Source organism: Nyctibius grandis, chromosome Z (genome assembly GCF_013368605.1).
Source record: "Nyctibius grandis isolate bNycGra1 chromosome Z, bNycGra1.pri, whole genome shotgun sequence".
Classification (NCBI taxonomy): Eukaryota; Metazoa; Chordata; class Aves; order Nyctibiiformes; family Nyctibiidae; genus Nyctibius; species Nyctibius grandis.
The window spans coordinates 88228162-88245529 of NC_090695.1; the positions used below are offsets into that span (position 1 = coordinate 88228162).

At 44.6% G+C, this 17368-nt stretch overlaps 2 protein-coding genes across 6 annotated transcripts in view; one reads left to right on the forward strand and one right to left on the reverse strand.

Annotated features, from left to right (window-relative positions):
- Positions 1–9638, reverse strand: part of DEXI (Dexi homolog) — a 43259-nt gene extending 33621 nt beyond the window's left edge. For 2 of the 3 annotated variants that reach the window (XM_068423071.1, XM_068423070.1), the window contains exons 1-3: positions 9054–9638; positions 1940–2146; positions 1253–1425 (exon numbers count right to left, since the gene is read on the reverse strand). In XM_068423071.1, coding sequence (XP_068279172.1) covers positions 9295–9576 — 282 coding nt within the window. In that variant the 5' untranslated portion in view covers positions 9577–9638 and the 3' untranslated portion in view covers positions 1253–1425; positions 1940–2146; positions 9054–9294. Of the gene's footprint in view, positions 1–1252; positions 1426–1495; positions 2147–9053 lie in introns of those variants that run through there. The other variant, XM_068423069.1, reaches the window with a different exon arrangement.
- A 1957-nt stretch (positions 9639–11595) lies between these two features.
- The window catches only part of CLEC16A (C-type lectin domain containing 16A), a 76267-nt gene continuing 70494 nt past the window's right edge, over positions 11596–17368 (forward strand). For all 3 annotated transcript variants that reach the window (XM_068422811.1, XM_068422809.1, XM_068422810.1), the window contains exon 1: positions 11596–11799. In XM_068422811.1, coding sequence (XP_068278912.1) covers positions 11720–11799 — 80 coding nt within the window. In that variant the 5' untranslated portion in view covers positions 11596–11719. The remainder of the gene's footprint in view (positions 11800–17368) is intronic.

A 17368-nucleotide genomic window follows, 5' to 3' on the forward strand; every position in this document is an offset into this window, starting at 1 on the left:
GTCTGGATATTCTTGTGGCACAAAGCTTATCCAAAATGCTTTTGTCGAATAAGTGCCTTGTGTATAGAGGACTGAATTCACTGGCTACCCTAAAAAAGTGGTTCTGATCAAATCTGTGCTCTAAAAATCTTTTAGGATGAGAAGAATGCTACTGTCTTTATGCCCACGCTCTTTTTGTTGTCAAAGAAGCCTTGTTAAAATGCCAAATCTTGTGTTACAATGGTAGTCAGATACTGTAATCTGCGTACGCTCCTCATCCTTTAAATGTATGAAGCTGAGCTGTTCTGAGAAATCAGAAATCTTGATCTAAGATTCAGAATCTCCACAGTGAATTACTTGGTGGAATTTGTATTGCTTGATCTGTGCATCGTATGGCATAAACCCACTGCAGGGAAATGATTACAAACTAGTAGATACTGCAGTAAGTACCTGTGACAAACTGAACCATGTTCTTAAACTGGCATACATGTGATCCTGAAAAATTAGTGTAAGCTGTCGCTGTGAACAGTATGAATTTGTAATTATATAGGCAGCAGCAATGCTGCCTTCAGTTGCAAAATTCAGCCTTTCTTCTGTTAGTACCAAATGGGCATGTGAACACAAGCTTAACAAGTCTCTAAGCTTGATTATTCTTTATGTAGGTGCCTAAATGGGGATTTAGTTCCCTCAATGTATCTTTACGTGTTAGAATATTGTGTCCTAAGTGACTTCATCCCTGAATTGCAGGCCAGGGATTATATGGAACAAAGCAATTGTCAGTGTTTTAAGGCCCCAAATTGTATCTGATGAGAAAAGCTACTTAGTTCAGTGATAGTGCTTTACCTCTTGCAGGAGCAGCTGAAAATTGCATTTGGGGCACAGAATTTTGGAGACTGGGAGCTAATTTCTATTGCACTGAGTTAAAAAATGCCATTTGAGTGCAACACACTGAGAGCACCAGGGAAAAAGTTTGATATGCAAGTTTGTCATTGTTTCCTGGGGGATCTAAACCATCACCCTCTTGTTCCCTCATACTGGATGTCAAGAGACTCATGACACCATCTGTCTGGATCCAAAAGCCCGAGCTGGGAGCAGATGGTAGAGACACAGACTGCAGAGGACAGACGTAGTGCATGGAGAGAGCTCAGGAGAAATGTTTTCAATTCTGCTTTATCTGAAATGTTCTTGATACATCAACTTGGCTTAACAACTGCACAGTTATGAAAAATTAGACTTTTCTAAAAAATATAGTAAGACAAAACCAGTACAATACCTGCCCTCAACAATATGTGGGGTCCATCCCTGCTTCCCCTAGTGCACAGTTCCTGGTGTTTCAGTTCAGGTCTGAATTTTTTAAGTAGTTGTTCACGAGAAGGATTTCCCACATGCTGGCCATCTCAACAATCTGGAACTACTTGCAGGTACTTGTAGGAAAACTGGAATTTCCTGGAAAGCACATTTCAATTATTTTCTGTTCAAATGAAAAAAGAACAACTCCAACAAATGACCGCTTAACTTTTTTAATGGAAAAGGTCAGTCTTTATTATATTGCTTTCACATCTGTACATAGGAACACGAGGTTAAACAATCTGCAAAGTATCTTGTGTTAGATAATGAATCCAGTGACTTATATAAAATTCACTCTCTGATCTATTTCAAAACTCATGATTTAAATAAAATATTTTACTAGCACAGTTCTTGCTGTAATACTGCCCTGAACAGAACCTCCTTGCAGTCACTCATGCGTATTTTCCCCTGAGAGAGCGCTGTCTTTGAACTACTGGCTGGTAGAGTTTTCAATGTGTGATTGTAAAACTTGCTTAAGCAGTATGGAGACTGTGTCCATTCAGGTGACATGGTATTTATTCAAAAGTTTATCAAATCTGAGTAACATATTGATTTCCTGTTGTAAGAGAACATAGCTTATATTATTTGTTCATACAGTACATCCCAGAATTACCTATGGAAGCCCAGTACGGTGCATGAACCACTGCAGTTAGTGCACACTCAAGAGGCAATGACCATGGAGAAAAGTCACAACTGACAAGTCTGATGACAGCTCTTCGTGTTGTCCCCTTGTCCTTCATCTCTGCATTTCAGGGTATAGTTTCTTTCCATGACTTGATCCATTAACCTGGTCATAATCCATTTCAGATATTTAATGAATCTGTTTAAAAGAAAACACATAAATACAGAGTAACAGAGAAGTCACTGTGTATGTTAGATATAGCACCATGCCATTGACTTCTTTTAAAAAAAAAAAAAAATCAAACCCTTTTGTGACTATGGATAATAATTCTTTGAGAAGGAAAGGCCCGAACAACCTATCAGAGAAATCAATGTAACAGTTTCTGTTAATGTCAGAGCACACTAGTCCTTGGTGTAATTTTAACAGAGACATGAAGATATTAGTGCGAGGGGTATGAGAATAAGCTGTCAACCAGTCCAACATGTCAATTAGTAAGGGTTGCTCTTAAGAGAGTACAACCAGCCGTGACATACAGTGGGACAGCCTATTTTATGCTAGGTTTGGTATCATTAGACCTACCTATTAAAACTGATTTTTGAACTGGCTACGTTTTCCTAACCAGATACCATTCATTAGACTGTTGTTATTTTTTGTATAATTGTGTTAATTATGTATTGTCTACATTTGATATAGCCTCTGATTTTGGTCACTTTCTCTTTTTCTTCTTTAGTGTCACTTTGTTCAAAGCATTTTGGATCCACTGGCAAGTAGTTACAGAGTTAAGTAACATGTTGGGGTAACATCTTGGTCTTACTGACAAGAATAAATTACTGTTCTATTGCTTTACCCCAGTTTATCTAATTTGCCTTGACTGGGTCAAAGTATCTGACAGCTATTAAGAGGTGATTTTTTACTATCATCAGAGGTAAACACAAGGCCTGAGAAGCCTTCTTTAAGTAGAACCAGAGCTGTGGATTATGAATACAGCATCATGAACAAAGGTGTTACAGGAAGCCAAAAGCAAACAAACAGGCTGACACTGTACTGGGGGAAAGGTTCTTCTATGGCTTGAAAGCAGACTAAAAGATTGCAAGCAAAGAATAAGGCTTGGTAGGAAAGATGTCAGTAGCAGGGTATACCAGAGACTAACTTTTATTCAGCATCACCGCTAGTGACCCAGAGAAGAGAGTGAACAGAGAAATCTTCAAGACTGCAGAAAATAAGCTCTGTCAGGTATTCAGATGCTGTGCTGATAGCAAAGAACGCCAGAAGGATTTTGTAACATTGAGCGGGCAAAAGGTGGAGGGTTTAGAAAACATTTGCTGAAGGGCTGGGCAGCAACATGCCCTCTAACATCCCTCATTCTACCACTGGGGATTCTGGAGAGTACAAAGAGAAGGGACTGCAGATTTTGGTCAGAGAAATGTGCTCTCCCACAGAGCACCCCCTGCCCCTGTCAGGGATGGGTGATCGTGGTCTGACTCACCGCGACATTTCCTATGTTCTTGTGTGCCACTTACTGCAGATGCTAGAATGCCAGATGTCAGAAACAAGCACTTTTGTGTCCAGTGAGGCATTTCTGTCAAACGTTTGTCAGCTGCAGTACCCTGCTGACAGTAACCATATGCTCAAAATCCTGTCTCTTAAACTAAGAACAAGAAAAGGGGCAACAGCAGCTCTAACAGGTTACTCATTTGATGTTTATCTGATTGCTTTCCAAGCAACTAAAAACTCTGATCTACAGCAGACAGTTCAGGGAGATTGTCAGTGTTCTGCGTTGTAGATCAAATTCCAGGCTGACTTAAAAATAGCACAGCAAAATGTATTGGGCCTCCAAAGCAAAGCATAAAGCTGTCTGATGGAAGCTTCAAATATTGCTGTAGGGCTGCTAGTCCAAGACTGTAATTTGTAGTGGCAGATATGAAATGGGGTGTGAATGATACAATTGACCAGGATATTCAATCTTGCCTTTCTGTTCAGCTGACTAAAAGTCTGTCCTTCAAATTTCAGGTGAACCTGATTTTTAACAGAAAATTACAAAAATTTCAAAAAACAACGGAAAATGAAAAGGCAGCAAATATTTTTACAATCTCAGAACTGTAGTCTTCCAAGAGCCTAAAAGATTCCTGTAAGCATTGAACAGTATGGCTATTATAGCATAACTCTAGCATTAGAAGAAGAAACTCAGTCATGATATTTTTTGTTAATTCTGCCTGTGAAGTTATTGTTCTTCACAATTCAGGCTGGACCACAGGAAACACAGTGACTCTGTTTTGCATCCTGGCATTGTCTGCTTTCTGTTTCCCGGCTTTCTGCAAGAGCGTGTTTCAGATCTCATGGCCTGTTTGGGCTCTACTGTCCGAGAAAGCCTCGGGTCTTTTTTCCTCGCCCTCCAAAGAGTATACAGCCTCAAGTCTATTAACCGAACTAGAGCTTTACCCAGCACTAGATCATTCAGTGCACGTCATCATTTTCCATTATACTGTTATTTTCCATATATGGCTGCTCTTAGTCTTCACCCTTTTTATCACATATATTAGAAACAGTTGTGTCCTCAGAGAGCATCATTCAAACTATTCAGCTATTTTTTTTCCCAAGTTTGTGGCCAAAGTACTAAAACTCAACTGGGAAAAGAAAGGCAGTTTCCCTGAAGAAATGGAAAGATTTAGCCACTTCTGTGTACTATGTAATTCTTTGGGACAGTTGTACTCCATATAAACTAGAATCATTACGAGGGGACAAATGCAAAGAGTTGGACTGGCCAAATATACAAACTAAATGTCTCTAAACAAATTATTCTTTTCTTCTATTTTAGGATTGCTAGTTGCTAGCTGAACTATAGTGTCACTTTGCCTCTCCTCCAGAGGAAACAAACATGAAGAATTAAATGGGATTTATTTCTTAATTCCTTTGACAGATTAAAACTGATAATTGGCTATTGCCACCTATTGAAGCAAGTTGATTACAGTAAGCTTCGTTTTTGTAGGGAAGAACCACAGAATTTTTTTTTAACTTATTCTTTAAAATCGCTTGTGGCTGGGGCTTTTAACACATGAAATACTCAGGCCTGAACTATTTCTATCCTAAATTGAATGTCTCTTTATTTTCTATGCCTCATTTTAATTCATGTTATTAACAGCAGCTTTTCGAAAACTTTTTTTAAAACCTGCCTTCTCTCTTCGCATTACATAAATGAATGCGTTTGATTGATAGAAAATCACATGGACATTAACCACTTGTCCATGGCTGTGGTTAATGAGTCTGTATGGACAGTTCATCAGGTAACCACGATTTTGTCTTCTTTCCATCTAGGATGGAATTCCTATTAAGAAGAGTCAGAGTACAAAAGTCTCTTTAAAGCAGAGCTATCAGGTGAGTTTGAGCACTCAACTTCTATTAATAACATCTAAGAATTCAAAACAGAGTTCTAAAAACCACAGCTATTGCTCTTAATCCTCTTGTTACTGTAATTCATATAAAACAGCCGACTGATCTGTATCACGGAGTCAACAAGCCACCTTTTTTACATGGACATTTCTACAAATAAGGGAAGTACACAGTGAAAAATGGCAGGGTAAAGGAAGCAACGGACCACTGTGCTCAGTATTTTTAAGATTCAAGTCTGAAAACGAAGAAGTCAGAAGGTGGATTCTGACGTGTTTATGTGTATCCTGACACTGCTAGTGATAACATTCTTCTGATCTGTTCCTTTACGTGGCATCTCTGTTTTGGAGAGATGGAACAGAGGCACAACTGAGTTAAGCTCACAGAAGACATTGGTGGCAGACACAGGAAGGAGTCCAGCGTGCCTATCTCCCTCTCCACTGGCCATGGTGTCTCTCATAGACACTGATCCTGCATTTCTAATTGGCACTATATTGATGATCTAGTGAGTACAGCTATTTCTTTGATTCAGGATTCAGATGCTGGCATTCAGCAGAAGTGCTGAGTCACAAGTTTCTGAGTGCTGGATTCTGCTCACTGAAGACGTTCATCATAATTCACCTTGATGAAAAAATACAGGTAATGCTTATACTGTAAGATTAAATAAACCCAGTATTTCCTATTCAGTTTTCATTATTGATTACTTTTACTCATTTTCTTTCTGATTAGAGTACTTTGGGATGAGTCACATCTGAGTTTAAGAAAGTACAAGCAGAACAGTCATATCACCTTATTCCAGGGAACTTCAAATATAATAAAAGAACCTGGCACACTCACACTAAAACGTAGATGACATGAGCAAGCTCAGTTCTGCTCAGGTTACACAGATGGATTTCTCCATTTGAATAGGAAGGATAGGAAGCTGCTTTGGGCTGCTTAGTTGTCTCCCTTCAATTTCTGCCACCAATTATGCTCAAAACCCTGGATATAATTTTGCTCCTATTGAGTTTATTCAAGTGAGGATTTTGCTTCAAGACAGAACAGAGCTTTTCTGATCCACATGCTCTTTTTTACATCTAAAGCAGCCTTTCCACATCGCCTCTTGGGATTTCCCCGCTTTGTTTCCCTGTCATGCATGCCACTCACCTCCTGGGTGCAAGGCATGGCTCTCTAAACGCAAGAGCATACTGCAAGGTTTCAGCTAAGGCTAATCATAGCTCTTTAGTTGTTCTCAGTCATCACTGGTGAGTCACATGAAGAACACGCCTTTTATATTTAATGCAAAGAGTATGCCTATGTATTTTTCATCTCTGCTGGTAAAACCGAGACCCATTCTTCCTGCAGCGTCTTGTTAATCCTCAGCGCTTCTGGGTCTAAGTGACCAGGGCATGTGGGCAGCCTTCCTAGGCCTAAGGAGAGCATGCGTTAACACTCGTGCAGAACTCTGGTCACTGCAGGAGAGGCACCAAAGGGATTTAAAGCTTCCCTTTCAGTGCCTTGCTTCTGCTCCCAAAGCAGAAAACACAGCTCCAAATCAGGGCCCTCTTCTGCCTGTCTTGCTAGGGAACTGGTGAGGAGGAATGGCACAGACCAGCGAAGAAACCTGTAAGCAGGATATTAACACAAATTCCTTTTCATGGTGACATGCTGAGTCTTTCCCTGGTAGCTAAATAATTATGCAATTTGTGGCCTGGCTGCTGCATATATAAATATAATTAAATATGGAAATAGATGAAGCACAGTAATAGTATATTTTTTGCTCTCTAATAATTGATCTAACTTTAGGGATTTGTGATTTGATTCTCAGTGGAAACCATCATCTAACATGACAGCTTCCAAATTAAAGGATCAAGGCTGGAGCTGGTACCTGTACAGAGCTCCATTAGCTCAAAGTGGATATAGACTGAGACTTACTTCTGAGCTTTGTGAAGACCTCTGCACTTTGATTTCTACATATGGAGGTGACATGGTTTTATAGTCAGAATATCAAGAAGTTTGCAGAGCTGCTTATCCTATTAATATGAAGGGAAATTTTAAGAAGCCCATTTATCTACACTGGACAGAATTGCGCTCAGACCCTATGCTCTATCAAACTTTGTTTTCATGCAGTAGGAAAAATCCACTGAGGAAAATTGTCTGTTGTTCTCCTTAGGTCTCTCTGAAAACTAGATGCAACTCATCATGACAAATCCTAGTCAGCAAAAAAAGTGATTAAAAAGTATATTTTTAATCTCTGTATTAGGTTGTGTTGGAGTAATAAGATTTGGGGTGTGGGAAAAGGTATTTTGAGAGAGAAAATGGCTAGGGCTTTTTGCACTGCAGATTTTGCTTAAGTTTCCATTAGTTTTTATGAATTTCTTTCCTGGAATACAGCGCATGTGTGTTATTTGCCCAGCTGAAAAGGAAGAGGAGGAGACAGCCACAAAAGTAGCCAACAGTGTTTTGTGGGGAGTTTAGTTCTGCTCCAGACCTTGTAGTGTAGCTGAATTGATTCTAATCCATCTGCTTGGGATGGACCACCAAATGTTGGCATGGACACTTTCATTTGCAATAACTATAAGCAGTGGGATTTCTTCAGTAGCAACAAAGACCTGTTCCCCCTGCCCCTTGTTATGCTCCCATGTGCCTTTGACCAAGCTTTGTTCAGCTGTGGTTGTGCAATCAATGTTACTCCCAACACCAAAAATTTCCATTTTTATCTTCTAAACTGTTGACCAAAATCAGCTACTATTGCTTTATATGGAATCTGAATACATATATTTAGGAGATAGTTTTAACCTGTATGAAGGACAGCACTACAAGAAAGGTTTGCTTGGGTTTTTTTTTAAATTAGAAGACTGATGAAAATAGCTTGATGTTAAATGGTATTTGTATAGTATGTTCACCAAGGTTATATTTGTAACCTTGCAACAGAATTTCCTATTTCCATAATTTCAAATGGAAAATAAAAAGGTATCCTGAACTGGTTTTCAAATTTTCAGACAATATTTTGCTAAAAATTCTACTGGCAGATTTGCTAACACATTTTAATTTAAACTGTGAATGTTTTCATTAACATACATTTGGCACAGAAAGTCCTAGCTAGAAATAGTGATTTTCTTCCCAACTGCATTTCAGTGTTTCAAAATGCTTAATCCTTACAGCACTTCCAGAGCTTTAGTATCACTCAAAACTACAGCAATAAATTGATCAAACGAACCCTCGTCCTACGATTAACATGAGAAGAATGGTGAGCTGGGTAGTTTTCATATAATCCAAGACAGAGGTTTTAAAGGGCATCTGATTAAGATGTATTTCTGGCTCGAGTATGGTCTCTGATTTTTAATGCATATTAGCCTGGATTTTCGTTTAGATTCAGAGCCACTTCCAGACCGGATTAGCAAAGTTGTTGACCAGCTGTAACCATCACACCTAGCCTGACAGCTGCAGTGCCTCTGAACTGTGAAAATTAGTCCTTAGGGAAAGACATTCTCCTCGCTGCGCAGCAGAGGACACAGAGCGGGGCCCCGCCGGCCCCTGGGCCCTGCCTGGCGGTGCCGGGCGGAGGGAGCGGCGGGGCCGCCCCGCACGCAGCCCGACCCCGGCCCGCTGCCCGCAGAGCCCGCCCGCGCTAGGAGCCGCGGTGCGTGTGCCCCCAGCCCTGCCACCGCCCCCGCGGGATGCCGGGCCCGGGAGCGCCCCGCGGGCCGCTGCCCAGGACGAGCCCGAGGAAACGACTTACTTCCCTTGCGAGCCCTCTGCGTGTCCGCGGCCCTGCCCGGCGGCAGCGGGTCCCGGGCACCCCGCTTCGTCCCTGCATCGCGGGGGGCGGCATTTGGAAGGGAAGATGCTGCGCCGAAGGAGCCGAGACGCAGCGAGGGCATGTCGGGGCGGCGGCGGTCCCCGAGCTACGGCCGTGCCGGGACACCCAGCCCCGGGCCGGGCGGCGTCACCCCGCAGTAGCTGCGGAGCGCCCCGGGGCGTCACTCCAAGTACCCATCAAAGACATCCAGCTCGCTGTCCGTCTCGTAGAGCACGGAACCAGGGTCGGAGAGCACCCCCAGATCCAGCAGAGCCTGGTCCATATCCTCGGGCAGGAAGACGATGCCTACATTGAGAACGATGTACTCCATCAGGAAGGCATAGTACAGGATCAGCACGTTGACAAAGAACAAGCCCACGTAAAACATATAGGGCAGCACCAGCAGCGCATGGAAGGCCCAGGACTCCAGCGAATCCAGACGCGCCGAGACCGCGGCGGGCATGCAGCCGTGCGGGGCTGCGGCGGGCTCCGGCGGCGGGGGCTGCGGGCGCCGCAGCGGGCACCGACCTGCCCGGCCGACGCGGGGGGGCGGGGGGGCGCGGCGGGCGCCGGCGCGGTGCCAGTAGCGGGGTGCGCAGGACCGCACTCCGCAGCCGCGGTGGCAGGAAAGGGCAAAACCCCAGAGCGGGAGCCGGAGCGTGGGCAGAGGCGAGCCCCGCGGGGGCGCGGAGGCGGCACAGCCGCAGAGCGGCCGCCGCGGTCCCTTCGCTCCCCGGAGGAAGAGGCGCCCCGGCAGGCGGGCGGCCCGCGGGCTTCAGCGGCGCTGCCGGAACCCCGCCGTTGGCAGGAGGCTCCTCAGGGGCATTTCCGCCGCGGCTCCCCTCCTCTTCCCGCCGCAAACTTTGCGAAGGCGCGTTGTGGCGCTCGACGCGGAGCACCTGCCGCCGTCAGGCAGCCAGCCGCCAGCCCCGGCCTGCGCGGCGGGACCCCTCCTGCACGCCCCCTCTCCTCCCCGCCCCGGCGCATGCCGCGGCTGTGTACCCGCGCCGGGTCCCCTCGCAGCGCCGCCCGCCCGCTGCTGCTTGGCCTGGAGCGGCCGTGAGGGGCGCCGGCGCCTCCGCTGCGTTTGCAGGCAGCCGGGTCCCGCTCCGCTGCCCCGGGGGCCGTCCGCGGCGGACCGGAGGGGACAGGAGGCGTCTGGTGGTGTCCGACCCTCGCCTCCCCGCTCCTCGCCTTCCCCGAGCACTTCAGCCCCCGCGCAGCCCTGGGGGGGATGTCAGCGTGGGCAGGTTTTGTCTGTTCTCTGCCCCTGGAAGCTGTTTTCTGTTCCCCCCTCGTTGAACAAGGCCCTCCTGGTGCAGCCGTGCCGGCCTGGGCCCCTTCTGACTGCGGTGGAGGCATTTCCTTGCCGACCAAGGTTTTACTTATATCAAAATATAATCAAAGACATGATTTTAAACTTGGGACTTTTTTTGACACTGGCTGACAAACTTCAGCTTTTGCTTAGATTTAGTTTATTTATCCAGTTAAAGCAAAAAAATCCAAAACCAGGTCAAGACAGTCATTAATGGTCATGATCTCTTTGTTCTCCTTTATTAAGTTAGTTTTTAAGCCGATTCAAAACTAAATGTGAAATCCTTACTGGAAAAACCTTAGCAAGAGGAGCGTCAGCAGCTGAATTGCTGTCGCTGTGCCTTGCAGCATCCTGTTCCCTCTGGTCAGAACTGGCCCCACCAGCACTGCTTCATTTTAAGTTACGGAAGGTGAACAAAGGGTGTCAGGGGCCAAATTTTATCTCAAATTACAATGTATTTGGGAGGTATTATACACACATTAAAAGGCGCCTTTTTTGTTGTTGTTGTTTAGGCTAAATTTAGTCTTTTATATTCTTCTAACTTAACAGTCCTCTCACGGCCTGACGAGATCTCTTAACTGCTAAAGAGGGGGAAGGAATCAATTAAATAAGAAATTGAGCCAAGTCCTCCGGTCCCAGGAGGTGCAGGCGTCCCTCAGCCCTCGAGCCCATCGCTGCTCCCCGCTCAGACATGTCGCTCACGAGGGCTGAGCACCTGCCAGACAGCGTCGCTTGCTTTACTCGGAGAACTGCCGCACGGCGGCCCTCAGAGGAGAGGGGCCTGACAGGAGAGGAGAAAACTCCGGCCTCCTCGGGGACTCGCCCGTTTCCTTGCAGGTGGCAGGTGGGTGACGGGCCGCGGCGGCTGGCAGGGGACAGGCCATGACAGGTGTGGGGCCGTGGGAGGCGACGGGCCGTGACGGTGCCGGGCCCTGGCGGGTGCCCTCCCCACCCGGGGGTCCCGGAGAACGGGCTGCCCCACAACGCGCCCGGCTCCGGCCTGACAAGCGAAGGCGGGAATCTGAGGGGGCTCCCGCCCCGCGCCCCCTGCCCCGGCGCCTGCTGGGACTTGCAGTCCGCGCGGCGCTGCCGGGGCGGGGCGCGGGACCGCGTTTCCCAGCGTGCCCCGCCCGCGCATGCGCTTTGGTGCTTGTGTGCGCCGGTGGCCACCGCTGAGGGGGCTCCTTCCCGGTCTCCGCCCGCCCGGGCGCCGCTCGTCCTCGCCTGCCCTTCCCCGCGGGGCTATGGAGCCCTAGGGCCCTGCGGGCTGTAGCAACCGTTCGCCGCCAGCATGTTCGGCCGCTCCCGCAGCTGGGTGGGCGGCGGGCACGGGAAGGCCGCCCGCAGCATCCACTCCTTGGACCACCTCAAGTAAGCGCGGAGCCGGCCGCGGGCTCGGGGGCAGCTGTGAGGGGAAAGAGAGCGGGGCTGGGGCTGTCGCGGGGAGCCGTGCCGCGGTGGGCTGTCCCAGGTTGTGAGGGGACTCGGACGGTACGAGCCGGCGCGGGGCGCGGTAGGCGGACGGGCTCCGTCTGTGGAGCTGCTCGGGGCAGGGTCTTCCCTCGGAGAGGGCTGGGGAGTGGGGCCGGGGGCGTCGCGGGGGTGCGGAGGGAGGTGGCTCGGCAGGCGACGCTCCCCTGTCTCTCGCTCGCTCTCGCCCGCGCGTTTTGGCGCAGCCCTCCCGAGCCGAGAGCTCCCGGAGCGATTCACCGGCGGCGCGGGAGGCTCTCTGGGCGGTGTGGGCTGGTGTCTGCTTCACGGAAATCTGCCTCTTCGTCCCAAAATCTCTTCAGGGCAGATGCAGTTCCGTGATGTCATGTCACACTCGTGGCTGCGATACGTGTTTGTTTGATTTTTAATAATGTCATAGATTCATTCAGTGGAGTAGAGTGTAAGAGGTGATAAATACAAGAAATATCACATTCCTCTGGAGGGAGAACTTTGATTGTTTCCTGGTAGTGGCTAAGACGGGGAAACGAGGAGCCTGGTCCTAGCCTGTAAACAATATAGGCCTTTTGAGGGGGGTGTGTGGAATCTTAGTAGTCAGCAGCGGTTGGTGGTTTTGCAGGTCCAGGGGATGTACCCTGGTTAGAGGGCTCAGCAGCTGACGCAAAAGTAAAGCTGTTGAGCTTGAGAATTGTAACGTTAGTCTCTGGAGTCTGATACCCTTGCATTACTGCTGACTGCAGAAGGTGGAATAGCTTTTCCAGCTCTGCCACTGGAGAGTTGGAAGGATGGCAAGGGATAAACCAATTTTAAATTCTCTGTTCCATTTTAAGGGTTCTGCTGTTGCGAGAAAAATGAGATCCACTGTTACAGCTTCTCTTTCTACTGAACAAGAAAAGGAGTTGATTAAGAGGGGAAGCATTTTCTAAATGAAATCCCTGTGAATGCATAGCTCACTGAGAAATAAGTGGCTGGTAGTTTTCTATGGTTTGTCAGATTACAGGGAGGACATGAATGGGGTCTGACAGTAATGAGCAGGATGTACTTATACAAGATTTGGATCTTGCAATTACTTTATCAAGATGATTTATGGATTCTGATCCTTGTCTTTAAGCTGGAAAAATGTTCAAAGCCAGCAAGACTAATTGAAATGCATTACTGTTTACCAAAGACAGGGAAATCAAGTCCGTAAATACAAAACTGATGAGGCAGTAGCACTGCAGAAAGTAATTTTAAAGGCATGGTAGGTCGGACTAGTAAGTCAACATGATCTGGCACTGCAGGAAAAAGGGGAAAAGTCATGCTCAGGTATAAACATAGGAATGTTCTATTTAACATACAAGGAGTAGTCATTGGGTACTACTCAGCACTAGTGGAGCTTTAGATCTATCTGGTTTTGCTATTGCACTTGAAGATAGAGCAAGAATGCTGATGCATGATGAAGTCTGAAGAAACTGAGTTTAAGTTTAGAAAAAGTAGGCTGGTGAGAGGGAGGCCTCAGGATGTTAGAATCTTTCAGGCAAGAAAAATGTGATCATATGTTCTCTGGGGGCCACAGAGGGTAGAAAAAGTGGTACTCTGATTTGCAGCAAAAGAGAATTAGGCTGTAAGTGTTATGGCTTGTGCTTGACTTACCTGAGAATCGAAGAATATAGTTCTCTACTAAAATACTAGCTTTGGTTTGTTTGCTTTTTTTGTGTGTGATTTCTTTAATTAGGAAATCTGAAGTGGTAGTATGTAAAGGGCAGCCAAGACCTTTCATCTGTTTAGACTGTGTATATTTTAAGTGTTTGTTTAGCCAGGCTGTGTGAATTTCAGTTTCTAGATAGGTGTTAACAGCAAAGGTAGCTACCTAGTGGTAAAGTGAAATTTAGGGCTTTTCTAAGGTAGCAGTTGAAGTGGGTAAAGCAACAGAAGGAAAAAGGGCAAAGAACCTTTGTTTTGGGGTCATGAAGGAAAGTCAGTCTTGATAAGCTTGCCATTTTGTGAGCTGTCTGCGTTCTCATCTTTTCAACTCATCAAAAACCCATGTTGTGTTCCATGTGAATGAGTTGAGTAGAACGCACCAACCTTGCTATTACAGGTTAGCTTAGTGCATAAAAGGTATATTATGCTGTGTTACAAGAGTCAAATTAGCCCAGGCTATACTTATGGGAATATTTTTATTTTTTAACATGCATAATATAGAGTTTAGTCTAAATTGTAAACAATACACCTGTTTAGTAATACTGAGAGAGTTACTGCTTTTTATCAGTAAATGTTGGATCTGGAACTTCCTTTCCCATCAGCTTTAGCGCAGTTTGTTGGAGGCTTGCTTTTAAAATGTTACTATTCATTCTTTCTGCAAACATGCCATAGAATGGATTAGCTGAGTGAGAATTTGAGGCTGTTTGTATTAAGTGCTTTGATACATTGGTCTAGTGAAAACAGTTACAATTTAATCCAGCTTTCTAATACCTTGCTCAGTTGCGATCCAGAGAGGCTATGAAACAGGACTGTGCACTGCCTGAGTGCTTCTGACTTATTTTCACAGAACTTGATATTTTTGTGCCCTTTGGTTAGTAATTGAGGGAATGTTAATAACTTAATAAATGGAGAAAGCCTAAATATGCTGGAAACAGGAGCAATGTTAGTGATTGCTTGTGAAAATGGTCTGAAACGACTTATCTTTACATGAGATAGTGTCAAACAAGGCCAGAATCTGCTTCTTAAAGGTGGCGTCCAGCAGCTTAAAATGAGACCTGTTTTTCCTCCCTTTATATAGTCCTCTGCTCCGTTTATTATATTCTTCCAGTTCTAAAAGCAGATACATCAAGGCTGTTGTAGGCAACAGTCTGTCTTGTTACACAAACTTAAGTTAGTGCTTTCTCACGAGTTGCACGTTCTTCTTTCTCTGGTGGCCTACGTTTGCATGTAAGCCCGGCGTTCTTGTGTAGGTCAGGGTTTCTTACAGTTCTCTCCAGCCGCTGACTGTGATAGTCACCGTACCCTGCTTCTGCAGCTCCTCACCTTGGGAGCTGTGACCTATGGTTAAAGTACCAAAAAGTCTTTCATGTTGCCCAGCTGAGGATAGTCTAACCTTAGTAGATGCATGGTTAGATCTCCTTGAGAGCATAACTCTTATCTTCTTGCCCCATCTGTCTACAAACTTTGACTTTGCATTGGAATGGATGAAGAAGATTTATGTCATTTTTCCCAGTATATAAGTGGTGATATCTTAACCATTTCTGAAGAGTTCACCTGGTAATATCTCTGATGTTCCTGCTAAAGTGAAAGGCTTTGAAACTTAAGCTTAGTATCTTTGTTTCTAGATGCAAATTTTTTCCTACTTTTCTAAGAGGTATTTTACATAGCCCTATTGTTACCTTCAAGTGTATTTCCCATTGTTGCTTCTACATTTTGTATTTTAATTGCATACTGATTGCGCAAAAGGTTTTGTACCATTAGAGTTGGGTGCTAAACATTTCTCATGACTTGGTCAGATGCAGTGTCCATAAACATGTATGGTTGAAGACTTGTTTCACAGCTGATTCATTTCCTGAAGTACTGTCCATGTTACACATCAAGTTTCATCTATGAGAACAATATGTAATTACATAGTTACAGGCAGCATGAAGAAGTAAACATGTTATGGTTAAGTCTGGGGTTTTTAAATTTGAGTACTTGACTTCCTAAACTCTTATCTGTTTGAGTGTATTTTTGTAAGTAGTAAAGTCATTAATACACACTTTCTATATTCTTGAGTTATTATGCTGTCCCTTTGAGCATGGTTTCTTACCAGAAAAATGTTTAGAATTTTGTTCGTCTTGTTAAGTTGCTGGCAAAATATCCCACTGATTTTGATGGCATCAGGTGCTTTGACACTTCCTGCATGGTGGGTTTTTGTTAGGTTTTTGTTTGTTTGAACCCAGCCTTCAGATACAGAGAAATAGAGATGACAAAAACCTCCTCTTTGAGGGTTTAGCATTTTGGAGCACAAACTTGACTCCTTTGTAATCAGCATTTAAAGATAGGCTTTAAGGATTTATGTAAATATAAAAATACTGGTTTTCTGTCATACTTTATATTCTCATGATATGGTATGTTGCATGTCTGGTAAGAGAAACAAGTATGTGCATACTTTCTCATTCATTTTCGAGTAGATAAATAAAGGAATAGCTTGAAAGTGAAGCCCAGGTTTTCTCTAAGTGCATCAGTGTGTTAGCAAATCAAGGAAATTTGCAGTAATGTTGATATTAATTAAATTAGAGTTAATGTATTCCTGACTATTAAATGTTTCTTGCTTTTTGCATCTGTAGTGCTCTATGTTCCATAGACTCCCAAGGTGAGGTAATAGCATGTAATTTTTCCCACTGCTTCCCATTTGCAGAGTTTTGCTGTTACAGTAACTTTATTCCCAGGTTTGCATAATGTAACTTATTAACAAGAAATATATGATCACAGATGCAATAATTTATATATGACTTCAAATAAATAGACTAAAATGTGAAGTAGTGTAGTATTAATTACTCTCTCTAACTCTCTCAGGAAAAATACTTATTATACAAATTGCTGTGGAACGGACTGTTCTGATTTAGTTGCCTTCTGTCTTCAGCTGTTCCTGTTCCATTAACTGATGCATGTTCAGAGCAGTGACTTACTTTTTGCCCTGTCTTTCGATTCACTGTCCTAGTAATACATATAGTGCCATAATGGGAACTTGTGTGCCGTGTGCTCTTTTAGAGCTCTTTTAGAAAGCCCTGGGAATTCTTATAATTGGTCAGACTTAAACTCTCACATCTTCACTGTGAGCCATCACAGTCAGTCTCCATAGAAGGAATATTGAACTGTGATCCTCAGATTACTTGAAGAGGATTTGCAGGCGCTCTTTGACTTGCTATTTAGTGACTTCTGTTACGGTACGGCACGTGACCAGGCGGTTATGACTGTCAGACATAGCTATGAATCCAGTTTTCCTAGAATGGTTTCAATATGAGCAGTTTCTGTTCTGGATTTGGAAAATTAGTATTGATTTAGGAGGGGAGAAAAAAACTGTGAAGAGGGAGAGAAATTTTTTTACTGAAGAGAAAGAGTATGAAAAAGCCAATCTTTTCCCCCCTCCTGCCATCTCTTCCTCTTTTCTCTGCTGTCTGGTAGGTTAACCTTAATATGGTGTAGGCTTTATCACATTGCTGGTTTTGAGGGGGACGGAACTTTGCTCATTACTCCTTTGGCTTTAACATACTTCCAAAGAAATTCCCTAGGTTGCCATAAGAAGCACCATGGGACAAGTGTGACATAATTTCTAGTCCTATGTTATCATATGCATAAGCATTCGTAACTCACCTGGCTAGTTACGGATTTGTTTCATTTGTCACGTATTCTGTTTAACATTTACTTTTCTCTCTGCATCAATATTAAAAGGAAATTTTAGGATTTTAAAGTTGTACAATGTTTAGACATAGTATGTGTGTGTCTACATTAAGTTACAGTGACTGAAGACAAACATGGTGTA